Source organism: Leucopleurus acutus (assembly GCF_964270905.1).
Source record: "Leucopleurus acutus genome assembly, chromosome: 13".
NCBI classification, from domain to species: Eukaryota; Metazoa; Chordata; class Mammalia; order Artiodactyla; family Delphinidae; genus Leucopleurus; species Leucopleurus acutus.
In genome coordinates, this window is record NC_139155.1 from 62,181,564 (window position 1) to 62,204,264 (window position 22,701).

Below are 22,701 nucleotides of genomic sequence, written 5' to 3' on the forward strand. Positions count from 1 at the left end.
GAAACCAGGAAACCTTTTACTAAGAAATAATAATACGGGACTTCCCTGGTGGCACAGTGGTAAAGAATCCACCTGCCAATGCAGGGGACACGGACTCGAGTCCTGGTCCGGGAAGATCCCACATGCCACGGAGAAACTAAGCCCGTGTACCACAACTACTGAGCCTGTGCTCTAGAGCCTGTGAGCCACAACTACTGAGACCATGTGCCACAACTACTGAAGCCTGTGCACCTAGAGCCCGTGCTCCGCAACAAGAGAACCCACTGCAGTGAGAAGCCCGCGCACCGCAACGAAGAGTAGCCCCCACTCGCTGCAACTAGAGGAAGCCCACACGCAGCAACGAAGACCCAACGCAGCCAAAAATAAAAATAAATAAATAATGTTATATTAAAAAAAATACTACTACTAAAAGCTCTTAGTATCCCTTCTAGAATTTTTGGAAAATAGGATATTCAGAGTATTCACCTGACTACTATACGTAGACAGATCATGAACTTTAACAACCGAAATGAAATGAAGTACATGTTGCTAATCTCTCTGATGATTCAGAGAAAACTTCAAGTTCTTTCTCCAGTGACCCTGTGTCATGGTTAATGAACATTAGTTAACTGTAAATGGTAGGTGAGACTATAAGAAATTGAAGTAAATTTATCTTAATCCTACGACAAATCCTGAAAAATTATCTTTGGACCAGCTTTCTTGTCATTTCGTATTTATCAAATGTGCTTCCCGCTCCACAACAATTCTCTATATCTGGGTGACTGACTATTTGGATTCCAGAGAGCTGGAGTTAACTAGACCAACATCATCATAAATGTTGTGGATAGTTTTTGGAAATACTAGGAACCATCTACTCATTCACTATTTTAATTAAACCAAACAGGAACACAGAGCTAGTGCAGGAAAGAACAGACCATAGTTCGCCTGCCTGAGCCCATGGACAGCAGCCCATACTCAGAGGTCAGGATGGGGACTGAGCACAGGGGCAGGAACCTCGGGTACAGGTTACTGCTGGGCTCTCAGCTCCCTCACCTCACTGTCCACAGACCCTGACATGCAGAATGGCCACCATCCAGCATCTGGCACCAACACCAGTGTCCCTCCCAAGTAGGAGGCCGCTGGTACATAAAACCCCAACACCCTGGGCCCTGCCAGCGTGTGGTCTGACCTCCTGTCTTTCTTAAGGACCAACACTAACCTTACTCTGCATTAAATGCAAAGGGATTGCTATTCGGGCACCTTTTTTCTTTTAAATTGTCAGCTCTTGGCATAAAGCTTTATTTCTGCCTTTACAATAGGAAAGTAAGCCAAAGTTATCACAGACTACTGTAAACACAGAATTAAAAAGATTTTTTTCAAAACTAAAGAAGGAAAGAAAGATTAGACTGTTATGTTCAAGTTTTCAACTCCATTGAAAACAAGGTCAGTTTTAAAGATGACTTTTAAAGGACACACAAAAGTAATTACTTCCAAAGTAGAAAAAAAATTAAACTGAGAGATTAAGTATCTTTCAGGGAGCTAGCCATCATCCCTTGTCATGTGACCTTTGGCAAGTTTTGGAGATTTGTGTACAAGTCAAAACTATATTAAAACCAAGCCACCCACCCACCCAAACTCCTGCAAGCCAAAACCCCACCATATCACCATAGTCCTCAAAAGAGCTCTCGCCTTTCACAAAGGATGCTCTGGAGACCCGGCCCCTTGCTCACCTGGCAATGCTCCGAAGTGGCCGATGGTGGCCAGTGGAGGGTTTTTCTGGCCTCATACAACTTTCCCCTCTCTGCAAGGCAGAAGGTCCCAATGAAAAGATAGGAAGGGTGGAGTATGGCTTGGAGGGCAGCCGCATCTAGTATCCCAAATAAAACTGAGAATGAGCAGTACTGTTAAAGAGGCAGAGTCAATAAAATTAGCACAAGTTGTGATTTCACTAAGCTTAGCTTACCTTTTTGCAACACTGTGAGCACACCGGCCTGTACACAAAATCAGAAGTGTTACTCAGCGTGATAACCACGAACGCAACTGCAGAGTTAGAGAAGCCGCAGGCTGCGTGGCTGTGAATTTCTACAGTAAGTCCCCTGGACTCTCTGCTTCTTCTATCAGAACGTAACAAACTGAGACAACTGGATTGCCAAAAAGACAATCACACTGTAAAACTTAACTCTTACACTGTGTCCTATGAAAGGATCAACTTACGTCTGTTTGGGATTTTCTTACTTGTCTATCCTGGGATCACGTGACAGTCACATCTATTTTTTTCTGTTCAACATGACATATTATTATTAGACCTATCTTGGATATGAAAAGAAATACATGCAGAGAAACTTTCCAGGCTTAATATCAAATAATTGTCCACTCTTGAAGCAATCACTATTACTAACTTACAAGCACAGCACATGATAACAGACTGGATTATTTCTAATATTGTTCCTCAGAGAAAAATGATGAAACAGTGGATCCTTGACTGCTGTCATCAATTACAAAAGCCTTACCTCTTACAGAACTGACAGGTATAAGACCAAGTGAAGAAGGAAAATCTCCTGGTGCGGCAACAAAAGCAGAGCTAAAAAATAAAAATTTTAAAGGAGAAAAAGGCATTGCCAATAGTTAATTTCCTAATTTGCATGTTTGGACACACATTTATATGTGGAAAGTTTAGTAGACAAAGGGAGAAGAGCATTTAGAGACCCTTTTATTAAGTTTGGTTCTGTGATAATTATAATCTGCTCTGTATTTGATTATAATTCTACCTTTAAATGGTAATAAAAGACCACAGTTCTCAAGGGTCTTGCCACCATGAAAGCAACCTGAAGAAGGTTCTGAAAATGTCTTCTCTGTTTCTCAGATACATATTCTCTACAATCCTTTAAAAGTGTAACAACTAAGGGCAGACCTTGTTTTATGAAGGCATACCATTATTTATTATGGTGGTTTTAACCTTCTGGTTTTCAATTTCTCAGGAAGAAATAAAAATACTTTTGTGAGCAAGGCAGAAAAGGGACTGCCTGCCACGGGGTAAGCCTCTTACCTCCTAGAATCCCCCCAAAGTCCTATGCCATCTGGCCACCAGACAGTGTCCTCAGGGGACATGCCTGTGACCGACCAATCTTCTAACCCTGCTGATCCATCAACTGTAAGTGGCTCTACCTTTCCTTTTTTCAGAGCAGTGTAGACATCTTTATACTGTTGGTATTTTTCCAGCTCTGCCTTCACCAGGACCTGACGAATATGCATCACCTCCTCCACAGTAAGTGCTAGGCATTCCACTGGGTAGCAGAATTCCTCCTGAAATTCAAAATTCCACATGAATAAGAAGCTCCCACCACCCTTCTGGCAAGGCAAAGTTCCCCTTCAGATCAGTCACCTGGTTAGTAGCTTCAGAGAAGAAAAGAGGTTTCCCAGTAAACACTGGAGCAGAGCTGGCTCACTCTGGGGACCACACAGTTTCTAATTACACTGAGACAAGAGATGGCAGAAAACTTCCGGGACCATGTGAAACACTGTAGCCACTGAAATTTCCAATTAGTAAAATTTCCTCACATTTGTTTAGATGTTTTGCCTCAGGTATCTCTATTCCATGAAGTGGAGCTACATATCTATGCATTGAAATCTTGGGAAAAAAATGTTATTGTTCTAAACCAAATTTCTGTCAGTTTTCTCCCATGATTACACAAAGATATTATTTACTTTTGTGTTGTATATATCTGCTAATAGATAAATAGCAAACCTACAACATTGGTACTGTTTTAAAAACTGATTTGTGGTACCCAGAACAGCCAAAAGAAGGTGGTTAGTAATCGATATTGAGAAGCGTTATTTAGTGGTAAGTTACATCAGCACAGCCTAAAAACTCCTAACAGTGTGAGTGGAACTGGACCTGGAAGCCAGCAGGTACTTCGTCAGGCTGCCCCACACTCTCCAGATCTCTCATCACTTTTAAACAACTGCGGAAGTACAGTCCGCACTGGACAGATGTGGAGACACTCAGAGAACTCTGACGATAAATATCGAAGTTGGCTGTCTTATGTTAATGGTTTCCCTAACAACAGTGGAGGAAGATGTTGATGTAACTGATCCCACTGAATAAAGAGCCTCACACCATCTGCTCCCCAGCCGGCCCTGCGCTTGATTGGTGGGCCCAGTAGAAAGACAGAACGGTTTTGTGCGCCCGCACCCTGCTGGACTTCACAAGGGCTATTGTGGCGGAGCGACACAACCCCGATGTCCTCGGTGCACACACACTGTAACTCACACCCACACACACAATAGTGCTGCTCACAGGCATTCTGGAATCAAACAAGCCAAAGGAGACAGCACAGGACTATGAGTGCAGTTTATGAAGTTTTAACATTTAGTTCTGTCTTTCAATCAGAGAAAAACAAAAATAAATCTAGGTTGCAAACTTGAAAAACATTAGCATTTACTAAAAAAAAAAGTAGTTTGCAGAACTACTGCTTCTTACAAATAATCAATACAAAATCATCTCTGTTCAAGCTAACTTAGGGATGATTAAATTTGCTAAAAATGTTTTGGAAAAAATCGTGCAATTGAACGTTTAAGATGAAGAGCTTAGTATCTGGAGGGTGGGAGGATAATTCATGTGCTCTAGAATGTCTGATATACTCAAAAAACCCCACCATTACCCAATTTTCTTTCAATGGGAAGAGCTTTAAAAGTTGGCATGTCCAATATTTCCTGAGCTTCGCTTGACCCTGAGAACAGAGTGTGGGAACGGGCTCGCCTCCGAACGCTGGGCATCACAACTGTGCACAGATAGTAGGGTCAGCTGCACACGTCTGAACAGCAACTTTTCTCAGCTTCTGACATAGTTCATAAGAAGTATCCCTACGGTCATCTTTATTCATCAGCAACAAGCATGACTATCGTACATTTTCTGAAAGTTACCTATGTGACAATATTGCTGAGCTGGAGTAAAATAACGTATGAATCTAGCAAACAAGCAGAAGACCACTCCCTGAGATTGGCTGTCATGTATTAGGAAGATGGTGCTGGTGCCAACGTCACAGCTGCGACGCCTGGGTGGCGGGGATGCTCCACACACAGCAACCCAGACAGCCCGCAGCTCCCAGTCCTCAGTCTCAAGTCATAAAGGGGCCAGTCAAGCACACTTCCAACTTACTGCTTTGACCCATGCACAAATCCAGTGTTCCATCAGATGTAATAAGAAATAGTGGATTTTTCTGTGTTCTTGTTCTTTTTTAAAATTTCAAGCAGATTACCCTTTAGTAAAATACCTTCCATCAGGTCAAATGCTAATGTTTTAATTCTGGTGCTTTCCCAAGGACAACAAAACTTTAATGCAACATGAAAGAAAATAATAGTTACTAGAATAGCTTTCATTATTTTTTCAACTGACAAAAAATATTAATTCAACATCCCCAAAGCCAAATTAAACCTTAACAGATCTTGCTGAGATGCTGATGCCCCAAAATGTGAAGAGCACTCAGGGTTACCCATGAGCCGAGCCTAGTCCCCGTTGTTACAATGGGCCAGGTCACACCTGCAGCAGGCACTGACCTCAGTTCATGGCATGGACTCCAGGGACCAGAGCAGCACAACTCTGATTCTCTGGCTGCTCTGTGCTTCAGTATGGCTTCCAAATTTAGGAAAGGGAAGCTAAATCTTAAAGAGTTTTAACAGAGATTACAATATACTGTAGGAGCAGATGTGCCTTTAGAACTCACTGTTATGTATGTCACTAAAATGGCTGAGTTTTTGTTAAATATTCTGGTTATATTTACCATTCAAAAGGGGTCAGAGTTAGGGAGCACAGAAATCAGAGAGCATGGTGTATAATCTGGTTACTGAGCCAGAGAAGTGGAAATGGTCATATTTTATAGAGTGTTCTTGGTTAGCAAAAACTTCATAAATAAGTAGCAGATATTTGACAATTATCCAAAACAACCATTGGTTTTTGTTTTTAATAAACCAAAGGAAGGCAGATTTAAATAAAAATAGCAAATATTAAGTTTAATTACTCTTTTCTTTTTTCAAGTTCACCTTTAAATTTCAAGGTGTTCTCTGTCTAAAGTCACATGTAGACTTAGTAGACAGACTGGGGAGGGTTGAAAATAAAAATAAAATGTCAGCAGATCTTCAGAAACAGCAGCAGGAGGGACAGGATTAAATGCCACCTCCGCATCTGACCATGTGCTCACAGGGCCAGATCTAAAATGAAAAAAAGAAGAGATTTATCCTGTATTTCACGGCAAATAAAGAGAAAGGAATCTGTTGTACCTCATTTACATTCAGTCTCTTTTCTAAACCAAGCTGGGTCATAAAGAAAAAGAAACCAGCTGCTGGTTTGCTTATCCAGGACAGGTCTGGTAAACAGGATGGTGGAGAGCCGGGCTGGGCGGCTGCCGACACCTGGTCAGCAGGTCAGCAGCTTGGGTCACACTGGGGGCAGGGGAAACCTCAATATGGTCCGAGGCTTTTTATCCCACTTAAGTTCGGAAACTATTATACTTCCTTTAAAAAATGTATTCTGTATGAAAATCTCAAAAACAATACAAAATGAGAATTATTTAAAATATTTTAAATAATCACATCAATTTAAAAAAACTTCAAATTTCTCTCTACAGAGAAGCACGGTGATTTTTCATAACAACCACATGACATCCTGACCATCACAACACAGCTTTAAAGGTGCTGGAGAAGAGAAAGAGTGCCCGAGCCTCCCTGGCCAGGCAGCTGAGTGTATGGGCAACGGCTCTTCTGAGGGTGGGGCGGCCCTGGGCTGGGGGAAGGCCCTGATTGGGGGGTGGGGGGTGGGGGGACGTGGTTCAATCAGGGGGCTCAGAAGCACCGCCCACAGCTCCTCTGTGCTGATGCCGCTGCATTCTGAGTTTGTTGTCCTTTCACTGTCGTCCCGTCAATTGAGATCATGGTGTGATCTACGCATCTACCAAAGATTGGAATCAACAGAAGCAAAGTGTCCATCTAAGCTGTTAATTTTTGCAGAGTGCGGTAGCTGAGGGATCACTGCCGAAGAGGCAGAGAGGAAAATAATTCCCAGAACCAGCAGAAAGAGGCCAACCTTTGCGGATTTCCACCTGCTGGTAAAAGCTCTCTCACACAGATAATACATAGCCCCTGCTACCCCCAACAAGGCTGCCTCCAAAGGGTGAGAGCCGAGCAGAGAAGCTGTTTGAAGGGTAGAAAAAAGCGGTCGGAAAGGTGTCGTTGGCCATACTCTGGTTATCCTAGGAACCTGAACAATAGATAAAGGAAAAGAAAACGGCAGGGGAAAAAGAAAAGGAGAAAATAATGCTGAATATGAGTGACCTACAAATAGCGATTACAGAGCATGAAACAAAAATAAACAAAACAGAAACACCACGGAGGATGTTAATGGTAGATTCCACATGCAAGTCCATGCCATCGTCTGCATCCACATGTATCAGTCAGGAGCCCAACCATGCCTAGAGAACCTCAGAGTTCACACGGCAACACTTAAGCTTTCTGGAACTCGGCTGTCCTGTGAACACTGAGTCTCCTGCACAGGGCTCGGTGGGATGCAGGCCAGAGGCGAATGCAGAAACATACACCACGCAGCCACCCCTCCCCCGGTCGGTACTTAAAAACAAGTCGCCTTCATTTAGAGGCGTCATCCACAATCATCTGACCAAATGATGAAAAGAATTACACTTTCAACATCCTAAGGAAAGGGAGGAAGATACAATAAAAATGAAAATCAGTAACAACAAAGACATTTCTGCCATTTTTAGTTGAGAGCTTATAAATACAAAACATTTCCATGTTTTCTAAAACATAGCTAAAATTTTAAATTATCATACTTTTAAAAACAATACTTACCAAGCTAGATGGCACTACCATTAAAGGAGTGTGATTTTATGGATTTCCCAAGATAAACTACTGGCAAGAAAAGTCAGGACTTTGACCTGGAGGTTCTTTTGTCTCAGCTGGTGTCTAGAGGCACTTCAGGGGCAGAGTTCTGTGCCGACCACAGGTCTCCCCTGCCTGCTCACTGAGCCCCTTCTCCGCCATGGCATGTGGGTTGTATCTTCCTCTCCTTCTCCATAAAAAACTGACAGCCGGACCACACACACACTGAGTTCCCCTTCACCAGGAAATATATACCTCACGGGCCTTTCTTGGTAAAGCTTCCATCACTAGCCAAAAAATCCTTGTAGTTGATCTGACAGTTTCTTTTTTATTTATTTTATTTAATTTTATTTATTTTTTTATCTTTTTGCGTTACGTGGGCCTCTCACTGATGTGGCCTCTCCCGTTGCGGAGCACAGGCTCCGGACGTGCAGGTTCAGCGGCCATGGCTCACGGGCCCAGCCGCTCCGCGGCATGTGGGATCGTCCTGGACCGGGGCACGAACCCGTGTCCCCTGCATCGGCAGGCGGACTCTCAACCACTGCACCACCAGGGAAGCCCGATCTGACAGTTTCTTTACACTGATAATTTTAAAATTTAAGCCTAACCTCAACAATGATGTCATATGATCACAAGGCCAGGTACACAGCTGAATGCTAAACTGACTTCTAGGAAAAGCTGTGAAGAAAAGAATCTCCTAATCGCTGGACTTGTGGGAAAAAAAAAAAAGGAGTTCTCTCTTTTTCAGTTGTGACAATATTTTCCAGTTGTGACAATAACTGTGTATTTTGCTAAATAACTTACTGACAAAAGTCTTTGGATTTTAAACTTTGAACCTGGTGGGTCAGAGTTCTGTTTTTCAGTTGGTAAACCACTGATGAGGCTGTACTTCACCATATATCAGTGTGTGGTGATTATTTAGGAGTTAGAGGAATCCTAACAGGAGTTGCCATGAAATCATTAGTTCTTTAATCACATTATTTGGGAATAGAGAAGACTGATCAAATTTCAACACTATCAGCATGGTTCAAACTTCGTTTCTTCACAAGATCCATACTATCTCCCTTCACCTGGACAGAGGGACCTCTGTCATTGCTTCATTTGAACCCCTGATGATTCATCGCAGCCTAAAAGTGTGGACTGAGTGTAGTCCAGTGTTTTATTCATGAGAATCTGAAGAATAATTAGGTATCAGGTTGGCTGCTGGTAGAATTATTGACTGAAGCCCTGCATCTTGCCTACAAGTATTTTAGAAGTCAAGTGGGACAGAAAGAGTCTTCGCAGGCTTTCTCTGGCTGGCAGACCTGTTAGCTCTTCCTGGAAGGGCCTTGTGTGCCACATCCCCTGTCTGAGAAATGAGTAGCCCCTACATGAGCCTGGAAGTCTCCGGAAAACAGCAAAAACTGTCAACCCGTCCAAATAGCTGCTTTGGCTCCAATATCACAAAACATGCTTGAAAACAATGAACAATGGTTTTTCATGGATCAAAATTCTCCCCTTGGACTTCTGCCTCAATAAAAGAGTCTACTGTAGTCAGACTTCACTAAGTTTTCTGTTTAGTTTCAACAATTTTTAAGTGGATTAATGCCCTTTGAAAGGAAGAAAGTATTTCTTTAATAAATATCCATACTCTCAACCATTAATAAGTCTTCTGGGAAAAAAAAAGTACTTTAAATGAACAAAGAATGGTTAGACTTCATTTGGGTTACTCTTAGGTTTGGTTTTCTTTAGCTACTAAAAACCAGTAAGGTTATTTAAAGTTCAGTCTAGCTTTTGGAAGTTTCTCAAGGAAGCTAATGATTCCAGACCCTCTAACTGCTCGCAAGTTACTCTGCAGAGTCTGTCGGTTACTTACGAGAGACCGGGAGCTCTGCCTGGACGCTGGCAGGAACTGTCTCACGTTAGTGGGTGTTTCCTTTTCAATGGAATGTCGTCTCTGGGGTGGCTGCCGTCGTTCTGGCTGGGGTGTGGAGGATATGGGCAAGAACTTCGGAGGGTCTAAAGAAACGGAATGAACCACACTGAAATCAACTCTCTTATAAAAAAAACTTAAGTTTTGAATTTCTAACAGAAAACCCTTTGTCATTTGTGACAAATACTGCATTCAAAGATGAACTGTTTATTTTGTTGGAGAGGTATATTAAGATTGGAGGTCCGTAGGGGGATACTGGAAGGATTGTTATAGAAGAATCTTTGCAAGATAAACTTGCTACATAAATAGAAAGGAAAAGGAAAAAACAGTTTTTAACATTCATTCAAATTCATGCATAAAACACAATATAAATAGTCTCTCAGATTTGTAATACAAATGCCATCATGGTATTTTCCACAGAATTTTGCAGTTAAAGAGTCTCAGGCTTTATTTAAATTTTCTTTTAATTGGACAAAAGACTTGTATTCAATAAAAAATTTTTAGAGCAAAAAATTCAAGAAGTAGATCTTGGACTTTATTTTAAAAGCATGTAAAAATTATGTATTCTGTGTGTCAAATCATACCAGAATTCTCAAGTGTACCCTCCTTTTACATTCTTTTTGAAAATAAAATATGAAAACTCTTTCTTCTTGATGTGTATCAAGATATTTTATCCTTAGGTTTAAATCAAGCTTTATTTAAATTTCAAAAAATAAATTCCAGCTTCAATGTTAATACTATATATGCCACTGCTCCTCTGCCTAGGAATATTTGGGGACAGGGTTTAAAAGGAGAATGTCTCAGGGTCTGATTCACATTTTGGAAACATAAGGAGGACAACAGAAATCATTTCTGCTGTCAGAGCTTTACTTCTGTTATTGATTTCTAATCAATTGGTAGCCACCCCAGCTCACTTTTGGTTACTCTCTGCATGGAGTATCTTTTTCTATCCTTTCACTTTCCATCTGTTTATGTCTTTGCATCTCAAGGAGTCTCTTGTATACAGCATGTAGTTGGATCATGTATTTATCCATTCTGCAAATATCTGTCTTTTGATTAGAGAGTTTAATCCGTTTACATTGAAAGTAATTACTGGTAAGAAGGGACTTATTTTTGTCATTGTGCTATTTGTTTTCTATATGCCTTATAGCATTTCGTCCCTCATTTTCTGCATTCCTGTCCTGTTTTGTGTTTAGTTGATTTTTTTTTTTTTTGCGGTACCCGGGCCTCTCACTGTTGTGGCCTCTCCCGCTGCAGAGCACAGGCTCCGGGCGCGCAGGCTCAGCAGCCATGGCTCACGGGCCCAGCCGCTCTGCGGCATGTGGGATCCTCCCGGACCGGGGCACGAACCCGTGTCCCCTGCATCGGCAGGCGGACTCTCAACCACTGTGCCACCAGGGAAGCCCTAGTTGATTTTTTATAGTGAAATATTTAAATTCCTTTCTCATTTACTTTTTGTTTATATCCTATAGCTATTTTCTTTGTTGTTACCATAGGGATTATATTTAAGATCCTAATTTTATAACACTATAATTTGGATTAATACCTGCTTAACTTCAGTAACACAGAAAACCTCTGCTCTTATACAGCTCTGTCCCCATCCCTTTCAGTTCATGGTGTCACAGAATTACATCTTTATATATTGTCTGCCCCCAAACAGACTAATAATTCTTTTAAATGCTTAAGTCTCTCAAATTATACAGAAAACAAGATTTGGAATTACAAACCAAAGTTACAGTAAAACTAGCTTCTGTACTAATAGTTCTTTTTTTCTTTAAATGTATTAGTTAAGTCATGCAGAAAACAAAAAGTACAATTACAAACCATTGTTATAATAATATTAGCTTTCATAATTGCCTACCTATTTATCTTTATTGAGATCTTTATTTCTCTATATGGCTTTGAGTTACTGTCTAGTGTCCTATCATTTCACCCTACAGGACTCTGTTGAGCATTTCTTGAAAGGAAGGTCTAATGGTCTTGAGTTCCCTCAGCTTTTGTTTATATGAGAATGTCTTGATTTCTCCCTCACTCTTGAAGGACAGTTTTGCCAGATATAGGATTCTCAGTAAATGACTTTTTTCTTTTAGCACTTAGAATATAGTGGCCCAGGGTCTACTGGCCTCCAAAGTTTCTGATGAGAAGTCTGCTGAAAATCTTACTGAGATCCCTTGTGTGTGATGACACTCTTCTCTCTTGCTGCTTTCCAGATTGTCTTTTGAAATTTTGAATATACAGGTTTCCCCCACTATCTGAAAGAGTATTCCTATGAATCCTTTCATAAACTGAAATGGTATAAAGCAAAGAAGCAAATACCTTAGGACACATCTTGCTAACGAATGCACAAAATAAATCAAGGTAAAGCACAGATGCTCACAGACACAGTTCAAAGTTATGGTGGCCTGATGCAAAGGCTGAACACTTTTTTTTTTTTAGAAAACTGGGCTGGAGATTTAAATTTATTTATTTTATTTATTTTTATTTTTGGCTGCATTGGGTCTTCGTTGCTGCACGCAGGCTTTCTCTAGTTGCGGTGAGCAGGGGCTACTCTTGGTTATGGTGCGCAGGCTTCTCACTGCAGTGGCTTCTCTTGTTGCGGAGCATGGGCTCTAGGCACATGAGCTTCAGTAGTTGTGGCACGCGGGCTCTAGAGCGCAGGCTCAGCAGTTGTGGCTCATGGGCTTATTTGCTCTGCAGCATGTGGGATCTTCCTGGACCAGGGCTTGAAGCTGTGTCCCCTGCATTGGCAGGTGGATTCTTAACCACTGTGCCACCAGGAAAGCCCTGAACACTAGTTTTGCTTTTCAGCTTTTTTTTTTTGTAAAAGCAAAAGTCCTCTGCTGATTTCTTTCAGTTAGTGAAAACAGGTATCAATGTAGGTCTTTTGTAAAAGTGAAGGGACATAAGGTGAACTTTTGAAAAGCAGGGGATACCTGTAATGTGTCTTGGTGTGGGTCTTTTACTTCACCTCAGTTGAGCTTCTTGGATATTTATATTCATGTCTTTCATCAAACTTAGGAAGTTTTAGTCATTATTTCTGCAAATATTCTGCCCCTTTCTTTCTCTTTTGCTCCTGGGACTCCCACAACGCGTATGTTGGTCCACTTGATGGTGTTCCACAGGTCCCTTAGTCTCTGCTTTTTTCAGTCTTTTTTCTTTCTGATCTTCAGTCTTGATAATTTCTACTTGCTAATTCTTTCTTTTGCCTACTCAAATCTGTCTTTGAATGCCTCTAGTGAATTTTTCATATCAGTTATTGTACTTTTCAGCCCCAGAATTTCTTTTTTGTTTCTTTCTAGGTTTTCTCTCTATTGATATTTCCATTTTGTTCACACATTGTTTTTTTCAACTTTCTTCACATTGTCCTTTATTTCTTTGAGCATCTTTAAAATTGTTGTTTTAATGTCTTTGTCTAGTATATCTGTCATCAGGTCTTTTTCTGGGACCTGTTTCTGTTATCTTGTTCTTCTGAATGAGCCATATCTTCCTGTTTCTTTATATGCCTTTTGATTTTTTGTTGAACACTGAACATTTGAATTTATCAATGTGGTAACTCTGGAAGTCAGATTTTCCCCTTCCCCAGGGTTTTGTTATTTTTGTTTATTGTTTTTCTTACTGTTGAAGGCTGATCTCTGAAGATAGCCTGAGGTGTAAACTTAACATTTCCTCAGGTCTTTTATGAGCCATTCCCTGGGCAATCATAGTCACTTTCTAATCCTCCCATATGCATATGCCGTTGTTTTTGAATGTTCTAGGCTTTTCACTCTCAAAAGGGGAAACATGAAAAATGAAGGGGTGGGGGAAAGGCACCAGCCCTTTAAATCCCCTGGAGATGACTTCAGCTAGAGGGGAGGGGGTGAAGCTAGCAACAGGGCAACAATGGCTGCCTGCCTCTTTGCACTTTTGAAATCAGAAGCAGTAATCAGCAATCAGAGGACAGATCCCCAATACCTGGAGGACAGGGTCCTTCTTGTCCACCCTGGCTCCTGCAAGCTGCTCTAAGAACAGCACATAGCTGCCTGTCATGGGGCTGGGGGTGGGGGATGAGTAGCTGCCACTGTGCTATGAGCTGAAATCTACTGAAGTTAACCCTGGAAGTTTTAGGCATTCAACAGACTCCAGAGTTCCAAAAATAATTACATCAGACAGATTCTACCACTGCAATTATTGTCTAGGTGGAAAGACAAATTCTGGTGCCTCCTACTCTGCCATCTTCCCAGAATCCTCCCCTTTAATATATAATTTTTAATCCTTTATATTGATCTTATAAATGAAAAGATTACCAATAGTATTTTTAAAAATCACTTAACTTTAGATTCTGTATTGCCTGAAGAGTTATAAAGGTGTTTTTACTATCTACAAATGTACGTGGGTAAGGATGTGTATGTATGTGTGTGTGTGTGCAGGGGGGATGATAACAAGTGTGATTATTCAGAGCTTCTGGTTTAAATTTAGATAAGGAGGTTATTAATCTAAAAAATACATACAGACAGTTGACCTATTCCCTACAACTATTATCTGTAAGCCCAAAGGTGACTGATTTGTTATAAGGTGAGAATCTGAGACCCAACTGCCCGTTTAGCCCTATGTTATGATGTCATTCTAGGAAAATAACAACATTTCTCTTCCTAACTAGTGAAATTCCAGGGTTAGTTCTTTAATTAACTAGTTACCCCAAATGACAACAAGGCACTTTGGGATTCCCTTTTTTAGGTCAAGTATGTTTTTTAAGGCATCTGACACTAGTTCTTTGTACTACAAATACTCACTCTTCCTTGTGGACACAGCCTCCAGAAAGGGAGCTTCAAGGAATGAGGAAGGTGCACTGCTGCTGGCTGACCTGGGCAGAGTTTCTTCCTGAGAAAGGCACAGGCAGACGAGAGAGAGAGAGAGAGAGAGAGAGAGAGAGAGAGAGAGAGAGAGATCTCATGCTAATTAATAATGTTCACTCATAAATATTTAACATGAGGCACAAAATTTTAATGTCAAAGGTTCAAGGCAAGTTGGAGACAAGCTAGAAGGGATCTAAAATTAGACATGTCTGGGTTGTGCCCTGGCTTTGTCCCTCATTAGAGTGATGTGACACTGAGCAAGTTTCTTATCTTAGTTTCATAATTTCCATAGGTCACTACAAGGACAGATCTGAGAACACATTTAAAATGCTTACCACATTACCTAGCACACAAGAAATGGTGATTAATATTATCATTAGTGGAGTATTAAACACACTTATAAAAGTAATAGACTTGGAACCCCACAAGGGTAGATGTGGTGTATCGTGTTCATCGTTGTTACCTAGTACGAAATCCATCACTTACTAAGTAATGAATAAATATTTGTTGAATGAATGAAAACAAATATTTCATGAAATGTCATATGAATCTAGAAAAATGTCTGCATTGTGCCAAATAAAGTTTAAATTCCTATTACCAGTGAGAAGAGACCTTCTTAATTTGTTTTACACTATACCAAAATAAAGTATAATATTTATTCATGAAAAATTTACTATTTACTATGTGACAGAGGATATACATTAACTAGAAGACAACTTATTTCCATAATATGTATAGAAAACTGATATTTTTAAATATACAAGAAAGTTAGGTTAATATATGACTATGACTATGTGAAACAAATAGTGAAAATTCTCTCTGACCTACTTAGTTAAGGTGACTTTAAGCATTAGCCATTCACTAAAAACTGGCTTTACCTAAAACCTACTGCTGAAAGCATTAGTTTTGAACACACCTCACTACAAAGGATCTGGCCAAGGAACAAGAGAAGAAGAAAGCCTTGTAAACCGCACAGTCCAAACAAAGCCAGTCTGAGCAGCAACCTCCGCATTCTTGATACTCAACACCAAGAACAAGTCAGGCAACGTAAGCAAAGACCCACTCCAGACACGCTGGAGGTCACACAAGTCTCTAGAAAAGCCAGCAAGAACTAGCATAATCCCCTTCTGCTTATGGAAGGTCAAAAAGGAAATAAAAGCTAAGAGTATCTCATAGGAAAAGAAAAACAGAGTCATACCAGGACTTTCCAGTAGTTATGAGGTGGGAGCTAGAAACAAACAGCAGAAACCATCCCCAATGCACATATTTCAGCCAACCTTCCCTAGAATCATTTTTACAGCCTAATTTCACGTAAGTCTGAGACATGTCCATGCCTTGCACCCCACTACTTACTGGTCTGAAATCCCCGCTCTGAGAACAGCCAAGAGCCTGTCCTGGGCAGGCAGGGCCATTGCAAGGATGGGGTGTGGCTCAGGGCCTCTTGGGATTTGCTCCCAGAAACTGTGGTTGGTCCTCTGGCCCTGCACGCCCACCTCAGGCAGCTGCACCCACTTTCAGACTACTTGAAAACTAATCCTACCATTAAAAAAATAAACTCAAACTGGATTAAAGACCTAAATGCAGAGGAAAACATAGGCAGAACAGTCTTTGACATAAATCATAGCAGTATTTTTTTGGATCCGTCTCTTAAAACAGGAAATAAAAGCAAAAATAAACAAATGGGACCTAATTAAACTTAAACTTCCTTTTGCACATCAAAGGAAACCACTGACAAAATGAAAAGACAACCTACTAAAGGGGAGAAAATATTTGCAAATGGTATGACTGATAAGGGGTTAATATCCAACATATATAAACAGTTCATACTATTAAACATAAAAAAAAAATTAAAAAATGGGCAGAAGAACTGAACATTTTTCCAAACAGGAAATGCAGGTGGCCAACAGGCACATGAAAAGTGCTCAACAGTGCTAATCATCAGGGAAATGCAAATTAAAACCACAATGAGCTATCACCTCACACCTGTCATTTTGATGTCAGAATCACTATCATCAAAAAACAAAAAAAAAACCCCCACAAATAACAAATACTGGAGAGGATGTGGAGAAAAGGGAACCCTGGTACACTACTGACAAGAATGTAAATTGGTCTAGCCACTGTGAAAAACAGTATGGTGATTTCTCAATAAACTAAAAATAAAACTACCATATAACCCAGAAATTCCACTCCTGGGTATGTATCTGAAAAAAACAAAAACACTAATTCAGAAAGATACATGGACCCCAATGTTCACAGCAGTTATTATTTACAGTAGCCAAGATATGGAAGCAACCTAACTGTCCACGAACAGATGAGTGGCTAAAGAAGATGTGGTATATATATATATATACACATACACACACACGCACACAAACACACATATACATACAATGGAATATTACTCAGCCATGGAAAAGAATAAAATTATGCCATTTGCAGCAACATGGATGGATTTGGAGGGTACTGTGCTGAGTGAAATAAGTCAGAGAAAGGCAAATACTATATAATCTCAATTATATGTGGGATCTAAAAAATATGACAAACTAGTGAATATAACAAAAAAGAAGCAAACTCACAGATATAGAGAACAAACTAGTGATTACCAGTGGTGAGGGGCAGTGGGGGAGGGGCAATAGAGGGGTAGGGGATTAAGAGGTACAAACTACTATGTATAAAATAAGCTACAAGGGCTTCCCTGGTGGCGCAGTGGTTAAGAATCCGCCTGCCAATGCAGGGGACTCGGGTTCAGGCCCTGGTCCAGGAAGATCCCATATGCCATGGAGCAACGAAGCCCGTGTGCCACAACTACTGAGCCTGCATGCCACAACTACTGAAGCCTGCACACGTAGAGCCTGTGCTCCGCAACGAGAAGCCACCACAATGAGAAGCCTGCGCAACGCAATGAAGAGTAGTAGCCCCTGCTCGCCGCAACTAGAGAAAGCCCGCGCAGCAATGAAGACCCAATGCAGCCAAATAAATAAATAAAATTTAAAAATAAAATAAAATAAGCTACAAGTATATATTGTACAACACGGGGAATATAGCCAATATTTTTTAATGAGTATAAATGGAGGATAACCTTTAAAAATTGTCAGTTACTGTATTTTACACCTGTAACATATAAAATTATACATCAACTATATATATAAAGTATTTACTTCATAGAAAGAAAGAAAGGAAGAAAGAAAAAACTAATCTTCACCAGGATTAGTTCCTGCCCCAGAGGAGTCACGGAGCCACCCAGAAAGGAACCGGGGAGCGTGTGGTGTCCCTGTCATGTCCACTCCCGTTGACTAAACACTTTCTGCCTGGCTGAGGTGTTTCAATGGGTCTCTGACATCTCTTAACATTAGTCTTTTCTACAGCCTGGTCTGGTTTCTGAAATTTGCTTATTGTCTGCGTATTGTCTGATCCAAGTTACTAGTCTCTGACACTAAGTTAGGCCTTTTCTAGTTCTTGACACTAAGTTAGGCCTTTTCTAGTTCTATGTCCTGACCAGTGACTCTTAATCAGGTCCTGGATGCAATGAGGTCACTGTCAGAAGTCTCGCAGCTTTGCTCCCGGGGTGGCACTGTCACTGAAGGCTGCCAGAATCGTCTCAGATGCCAGCCTGACACCTAACTCACTTAACAGGAAGGTAAATCTCCTTCTTCCTGAAAAGAATCCCAGTGAAGGCATAGATACAGCTCCTTTGCTTAGTTTTCCTACTGAAAGCTTTGATATAGCTCCAATCAAAGCTTATCTTGACTTTTAAAACGTTACCTGGGACAGGCTAGCAGAGGTTATTAAAGATAAGCAAGAAACACTGAGGTTTAGAGTTTTAGGAAGAGAGAAAAAAATGATGGAAAAAGATCTGGTGTTGGGAGGTCTGGTTTAGCAGGGATTCTGCTACTGAAAAGTTGTCTGACTTTCTAAAGTTGGTCTCTATCTCTACTAGAGGCTCAGTTTTCTCACTGAAAAGTAATGACGTTGAACAAGATTTCTAAGCCCCTTTCCAGTTTAAGTTATTTTAAATTCAAGCATTCTCATATACTACTAGTTGAAATACTACAAAGTTTATGAGATATGAAGATTTTGGAGTTAGACTTGGGTTTCAAATCCGTCTCTATAATTTACTCTTTAACAATCTTAGTTCAAAGACAACACCTTTCTGTGTGTCTTGTTTCCTTATCTTTTATATAAGGATCGTAGCTACTTCTAGGGTCTGATCAATTTATAATACCTAAAGTATAACATAGAGTTGGCTCAATAAAAAGCAGATATTAGAGCTTTCTTTAAGGACCTTGGCAATATGTATCAAAAGCTATAAATATGTACATTCTTTCACCTAGCAAACATTCTTCTAGAAATATCCTGAAAAATAATTCAAAGCAAAAATGTATCATAAGGATGTTAACAATATTATTGTTATTTATAATAACAGAAAACTGGTAACAGCTTAAATGTTCAAAAACAGGGGACTGGTTAAATATAATATGGCAAATTATTATGATAGAATACCACACAGATATTTGGCATCATGTTGAAAAAGGATTAATCAGATGGGAAAATGCTCATAATATTTTGTTAAGTAAAAAGCATGGGTTAGTTCCAGTTCTGGCAAAATGGCAGATTAGATAACCTATTCCTACGGCCTCAAGCAGGGTATAAAGTCTCTGGGTCACTACCAATAGCCCAGTTTCACAACTAGAAACTTTTAAGGACATCAATTCAAGCTTGTAGTTAATGCTGATTATTTAACTATTATAATTTAAATGCACAAAGCTGCTGGGTAAATCTAAGAGAAAAAAAAAAATCCCTTTACTGGTTCTGCAACTGGAGGTCTCACTTGACAGAAAGGAAGAAAATGCATTTCCTTGAAGGAACAAAGGACGCACAGCATTAAGAAGACTGAGGGCAAGTCATCATCTCATGGCTCTGAACAGGATTAAGGAGTTTTTCTTTCTACACAAAGCAGCTGAATTTATGTTGATAAAGTAAATAATCCATTAATATCCATTTCATAAGAATATCTGACTTAAATAATATATTGACTCTTTACAGGGAAATTCACTACTCAATGGGGAATATTTAGACAGGAACCTGCTCTTTGTGATAATCTGGGCCCAACTTTAAGTTAACCTCAAAGACAGCAAGGGGCAACAGGAACTTTCTGGTGCACACTGCAGTCAAATGAAATATGTCTGCAGAGGTGAGCAGAGCTGCTACCCTGGAATGGTGGCAGTTACCTCTTAGTATGAAGTCTCTGTGGAAGAGAAAATTAAATGAGATCATGTACGAACGAGTTCACCATACAGTCGGTATTCTGGTGGCTGGAAGGGTTTTTTTGGTCTGTTTTTATTTTTGTTTTTGGCCGTGCTGCATGCCTTGTAGGATCTTAGTTCCCCAACGAGGGATTGAACCCAGGCCCTCAGCAGTGAGAGCCTGCAGTCCTAACCACTGGACCACCAGAGAATTCCCCTGGAAGGTATTTCTTAAACCTGAGGGAAAAACCTCCGGTGGAGAGACTGCAAGGCCAGCAGGAGACGTGTGATCGTGCACAGAAGCACTTCCTCCAGGAGTGAGTACGGTGCCCCATCCACAGAGGGACGAGCTCAGTGTCAGGCGTGCTGGGACTTCCTAGGGGACACTTCCTCTGAGAATGGAAAAGGCATGAAGATGGGGAGGTGGCGGGGTAGGGAGTGGAGAGCAGGTCCTAGGCCCGCCTCCATTTCTAGCTGACCCGCCTTGTACTTCTACAGCTTTGATGTGAAGGAAAAGTTTTGGTCCTTAAAAAAAAATTTTGGAAGCCACTCAGTAAATGGGAGGGAAGGAGGAAAAATGGGGAAGTGGTAATAAAATTGAGGGGATGGAAGAAAAGAGTAAGACCAGTCTTTTCTGAGCTTCTTCTTTATTTGGCCCCCACTGTCCTCCCACTACAGGCCTGAGTATTAGTCTTTGTTCCTGTGCAACCTCCACCAGGAATGCTTTAGGCAAGTCAGAGAGGCAGGGTCAGTCCACTCCTCCGCCCCCAGGGGAAGTCCAGGCCAGTAGGGGAGAAACAGGAGACCGGCTGTGACCTGGCCTGGCACGTGCCACAAACAGCAGAAGCCCTCTGCCCACTGCTCTCCTCGCCTGACTCCTCAGCCCAGGTCCTCCCTCTCCCTGAGGCTTCTCCAGCCCCTGGCCCCCTGGTGGCATCACACACAGGTGGCTCAAAAGGTGCCTGGCAGGCCGCGAGCACTCACCAAACACGTGTAATGACTCAGTGTATGCTTCGTATTTCCCATTTGGATTATGAGCAAGGGGACAAAGCCTATCGCACTGCTGTCCCTTTACTGCTTACTGAAGGCATTTGGTAAATATTTAAATGGAAAAAATGGAGAGGCATTGGAAAAAAAAGAAGTTGGCGAAAAGGAAAAATAGGAGAAGAGTTAAAGAAAAAAGTGTGAAAAAACATTATTATAAAATGTGAATGAAGACACTGTGCAATGTGATGTGGGATAGATCTGTCTTAGTATCTGTGGCCATTTTTATAAGTGAGCAAATAGGACCAGAGATAAATCAATCTTGGCTTAGGAATTCCCTGACATCAGGAATCCATTAAGGTGGGGAAAAGAACACCCATCCATCAACTTAGAGAAGGCAGGACTCCTCAGCCTCTTTTCCGCTTTCATATTTATGGGCAGGACTGCCACATTCTGGAGCTGCAGGAGACCTCAGATGGAGGACACGGTGGAGGCTGACACAATGGGACCTGTCTTCGTGTCCTGTCCACAAAGCAGAGCCAGAGCCCACGGCATGTTCCTCACTAACTCACACTGTAAGGAAACCCGGCTTGAGTTTCAAGGTGCTTCGTTCATGTCTATAGAAACATCAGATAATTGTCAGGCTTTTACAAGAGACATTTTTCTGAGTTGGCTTCAACCAGTCGGTAGATAATCTTAAAGAGGCTAATGTTAAGAAAGCTTTTTAGGATGAACACACCTAATCTACCACAATTAAATTAAAGCTGAGTTTCATCAAAAGAAACCCTACGGAGCCTCAGAGAGGGCACCAAAAAACAAAACAAAACAAAAAACCTCTACTGAAACTAATTATCACAAAGCCCAAGTTTGAAATATAGCTGTTTAAAATTAAAGGCTTCTGCTCATCTGTGTTTTCTAAATTTTAAAGTTTGAACATATTTAGAAGTTTTAAAATTCTATATTCAGGGCTTCTCTGGTGGCACAGTGGTTGAGAGTCTGCCTGCCGATGCAGGGGACGCAGGTTCGTGCCCCGGTCTGGGAAGATCCCACATGCCACGGAGTGGCTGGGCCCGTGAGCCATGGCCGCTGAGCCTGTGCGTCCGGAGCCTGTGCTCTGCAACAGGAGAGGCCACAGCAGTGAGAGGCTCGCGTACCGCAAAAAAAATCTATATTCAGAAGTTCAAAAAAAAAAAAAGGAATGTAAGGCATTCTCACATTCAGCATCTTTGCCCTGCCCCTCCTTAGTACTTTAGAGCATCAGCTGTAAGGGAAGAGGACAGAGGGGCGTGCTTGCTCCACTCCTGGCCCAGGACCATTCCCTCTGTTCCAGAAATCAGAGATCCCCACCTTACTCCCAATCATGGGAGCCATGACTGCCCAGGCCTGGACCAGCAGCCAAAGACCAGGCTCAACACGTCTCAGCACTGTATTTCACACTCCCTTTCTAACTAATGGGCAGGCACGCAAACGCAGCCTCGCTCTGATTAAGAGAATTGTGTCTAGCAAATCATCTCAAGATTTGGATTTAGGGCATCAGCACAATATTTTCACAAAGAGGAAAACTAAGACAACTGCAGAGGCCGCCCACTGCCCTCCTCATGGCCTGGGCATTCTAGCTCAGGGCAGTGAAGGACGAAGAAAGGACAGGAAGGGGGTCCTGGACACGGGATGGCGTGCTCGCTGCACCAGACACAGGTGCTCCCAGCAGACTCTGCAAGGGCGGCACTGGTGTCAGCACCGTCCAGCTTGGTCACCTCCAGCCACACGTGAGAACTCAATGAACTGAGTTTTAAATTTATTTAATATAATTTGCATTTCAATTATCACAGTTCTAGTGGCTAACCACTAGATCTTCTTTTCATTT

The 22,701-nt window shown here is 41.3% G+C and overlaps 2 protein-coding genes across 3 annotated transcripts in view; one reads left to right on the top strand and one right to left on the bottom strand.

The window, feature by feature from the left end:
* PRELID3A (PRELI domain containing 3A) overlaps nucleotides 1-22,701 on the top strand; it is a gene marked incomplete at its 5' end in the record, with an annotated part of 130,066 nt that overhangs the window by 52,665 nt on the left and 54,700 nt on the right. The gene's annotated exons all lie outside the window — the stretch shown is intronic.
* The window catches only part of SPIRE1 (spire type actin nucleation factor 1), a 203,433-nt gene that overhangs the window by 819 nt on the left and 179,913 nt on the right, over nucleotides 1-22,701 (bottom strand). Inside the window, exons 10-16 of one of the 2 annotated variants that reach the window (XM_082853004.1) lie at nucleotides 14,548-14,635; nucleotides 9,722-9,864; nucleotides 7,058-7,231; nucleotides 3,145-3,282; nucleotides 2,490-2,560; nucleotides 1,943-1,970; nucleotides 1,710-1,846 (exon numbers count right to left, since the gene is read on the bottom strand). In XM_082853004.1, the coding sequence (XP_082709130.1) occupies nucleotides 1,710-1,846; nucleotides 1,943-1,970; nucleotides 2,490-2,560; nucleotides 3,145-3,282; nucleotides 7,058-7,231; nucleotides 9,722-9,864; nucleotides 14,548-14,635 (779 nt within the window). The remainder of the gene's footprint in view (nucleotides 1-1,709; nucleotides 1,847-1,942; nucleotides 1,971-2,489; nucleotides 2,561-3,144; nucleotides 3,283-7,057; nucleotides 7,232-9,721; nucleotides 9,865-14,547; nucleotides 14,636-22,701) is intronic. The other variant, XM_082853005.1, reaches the window with a different exon arrangement.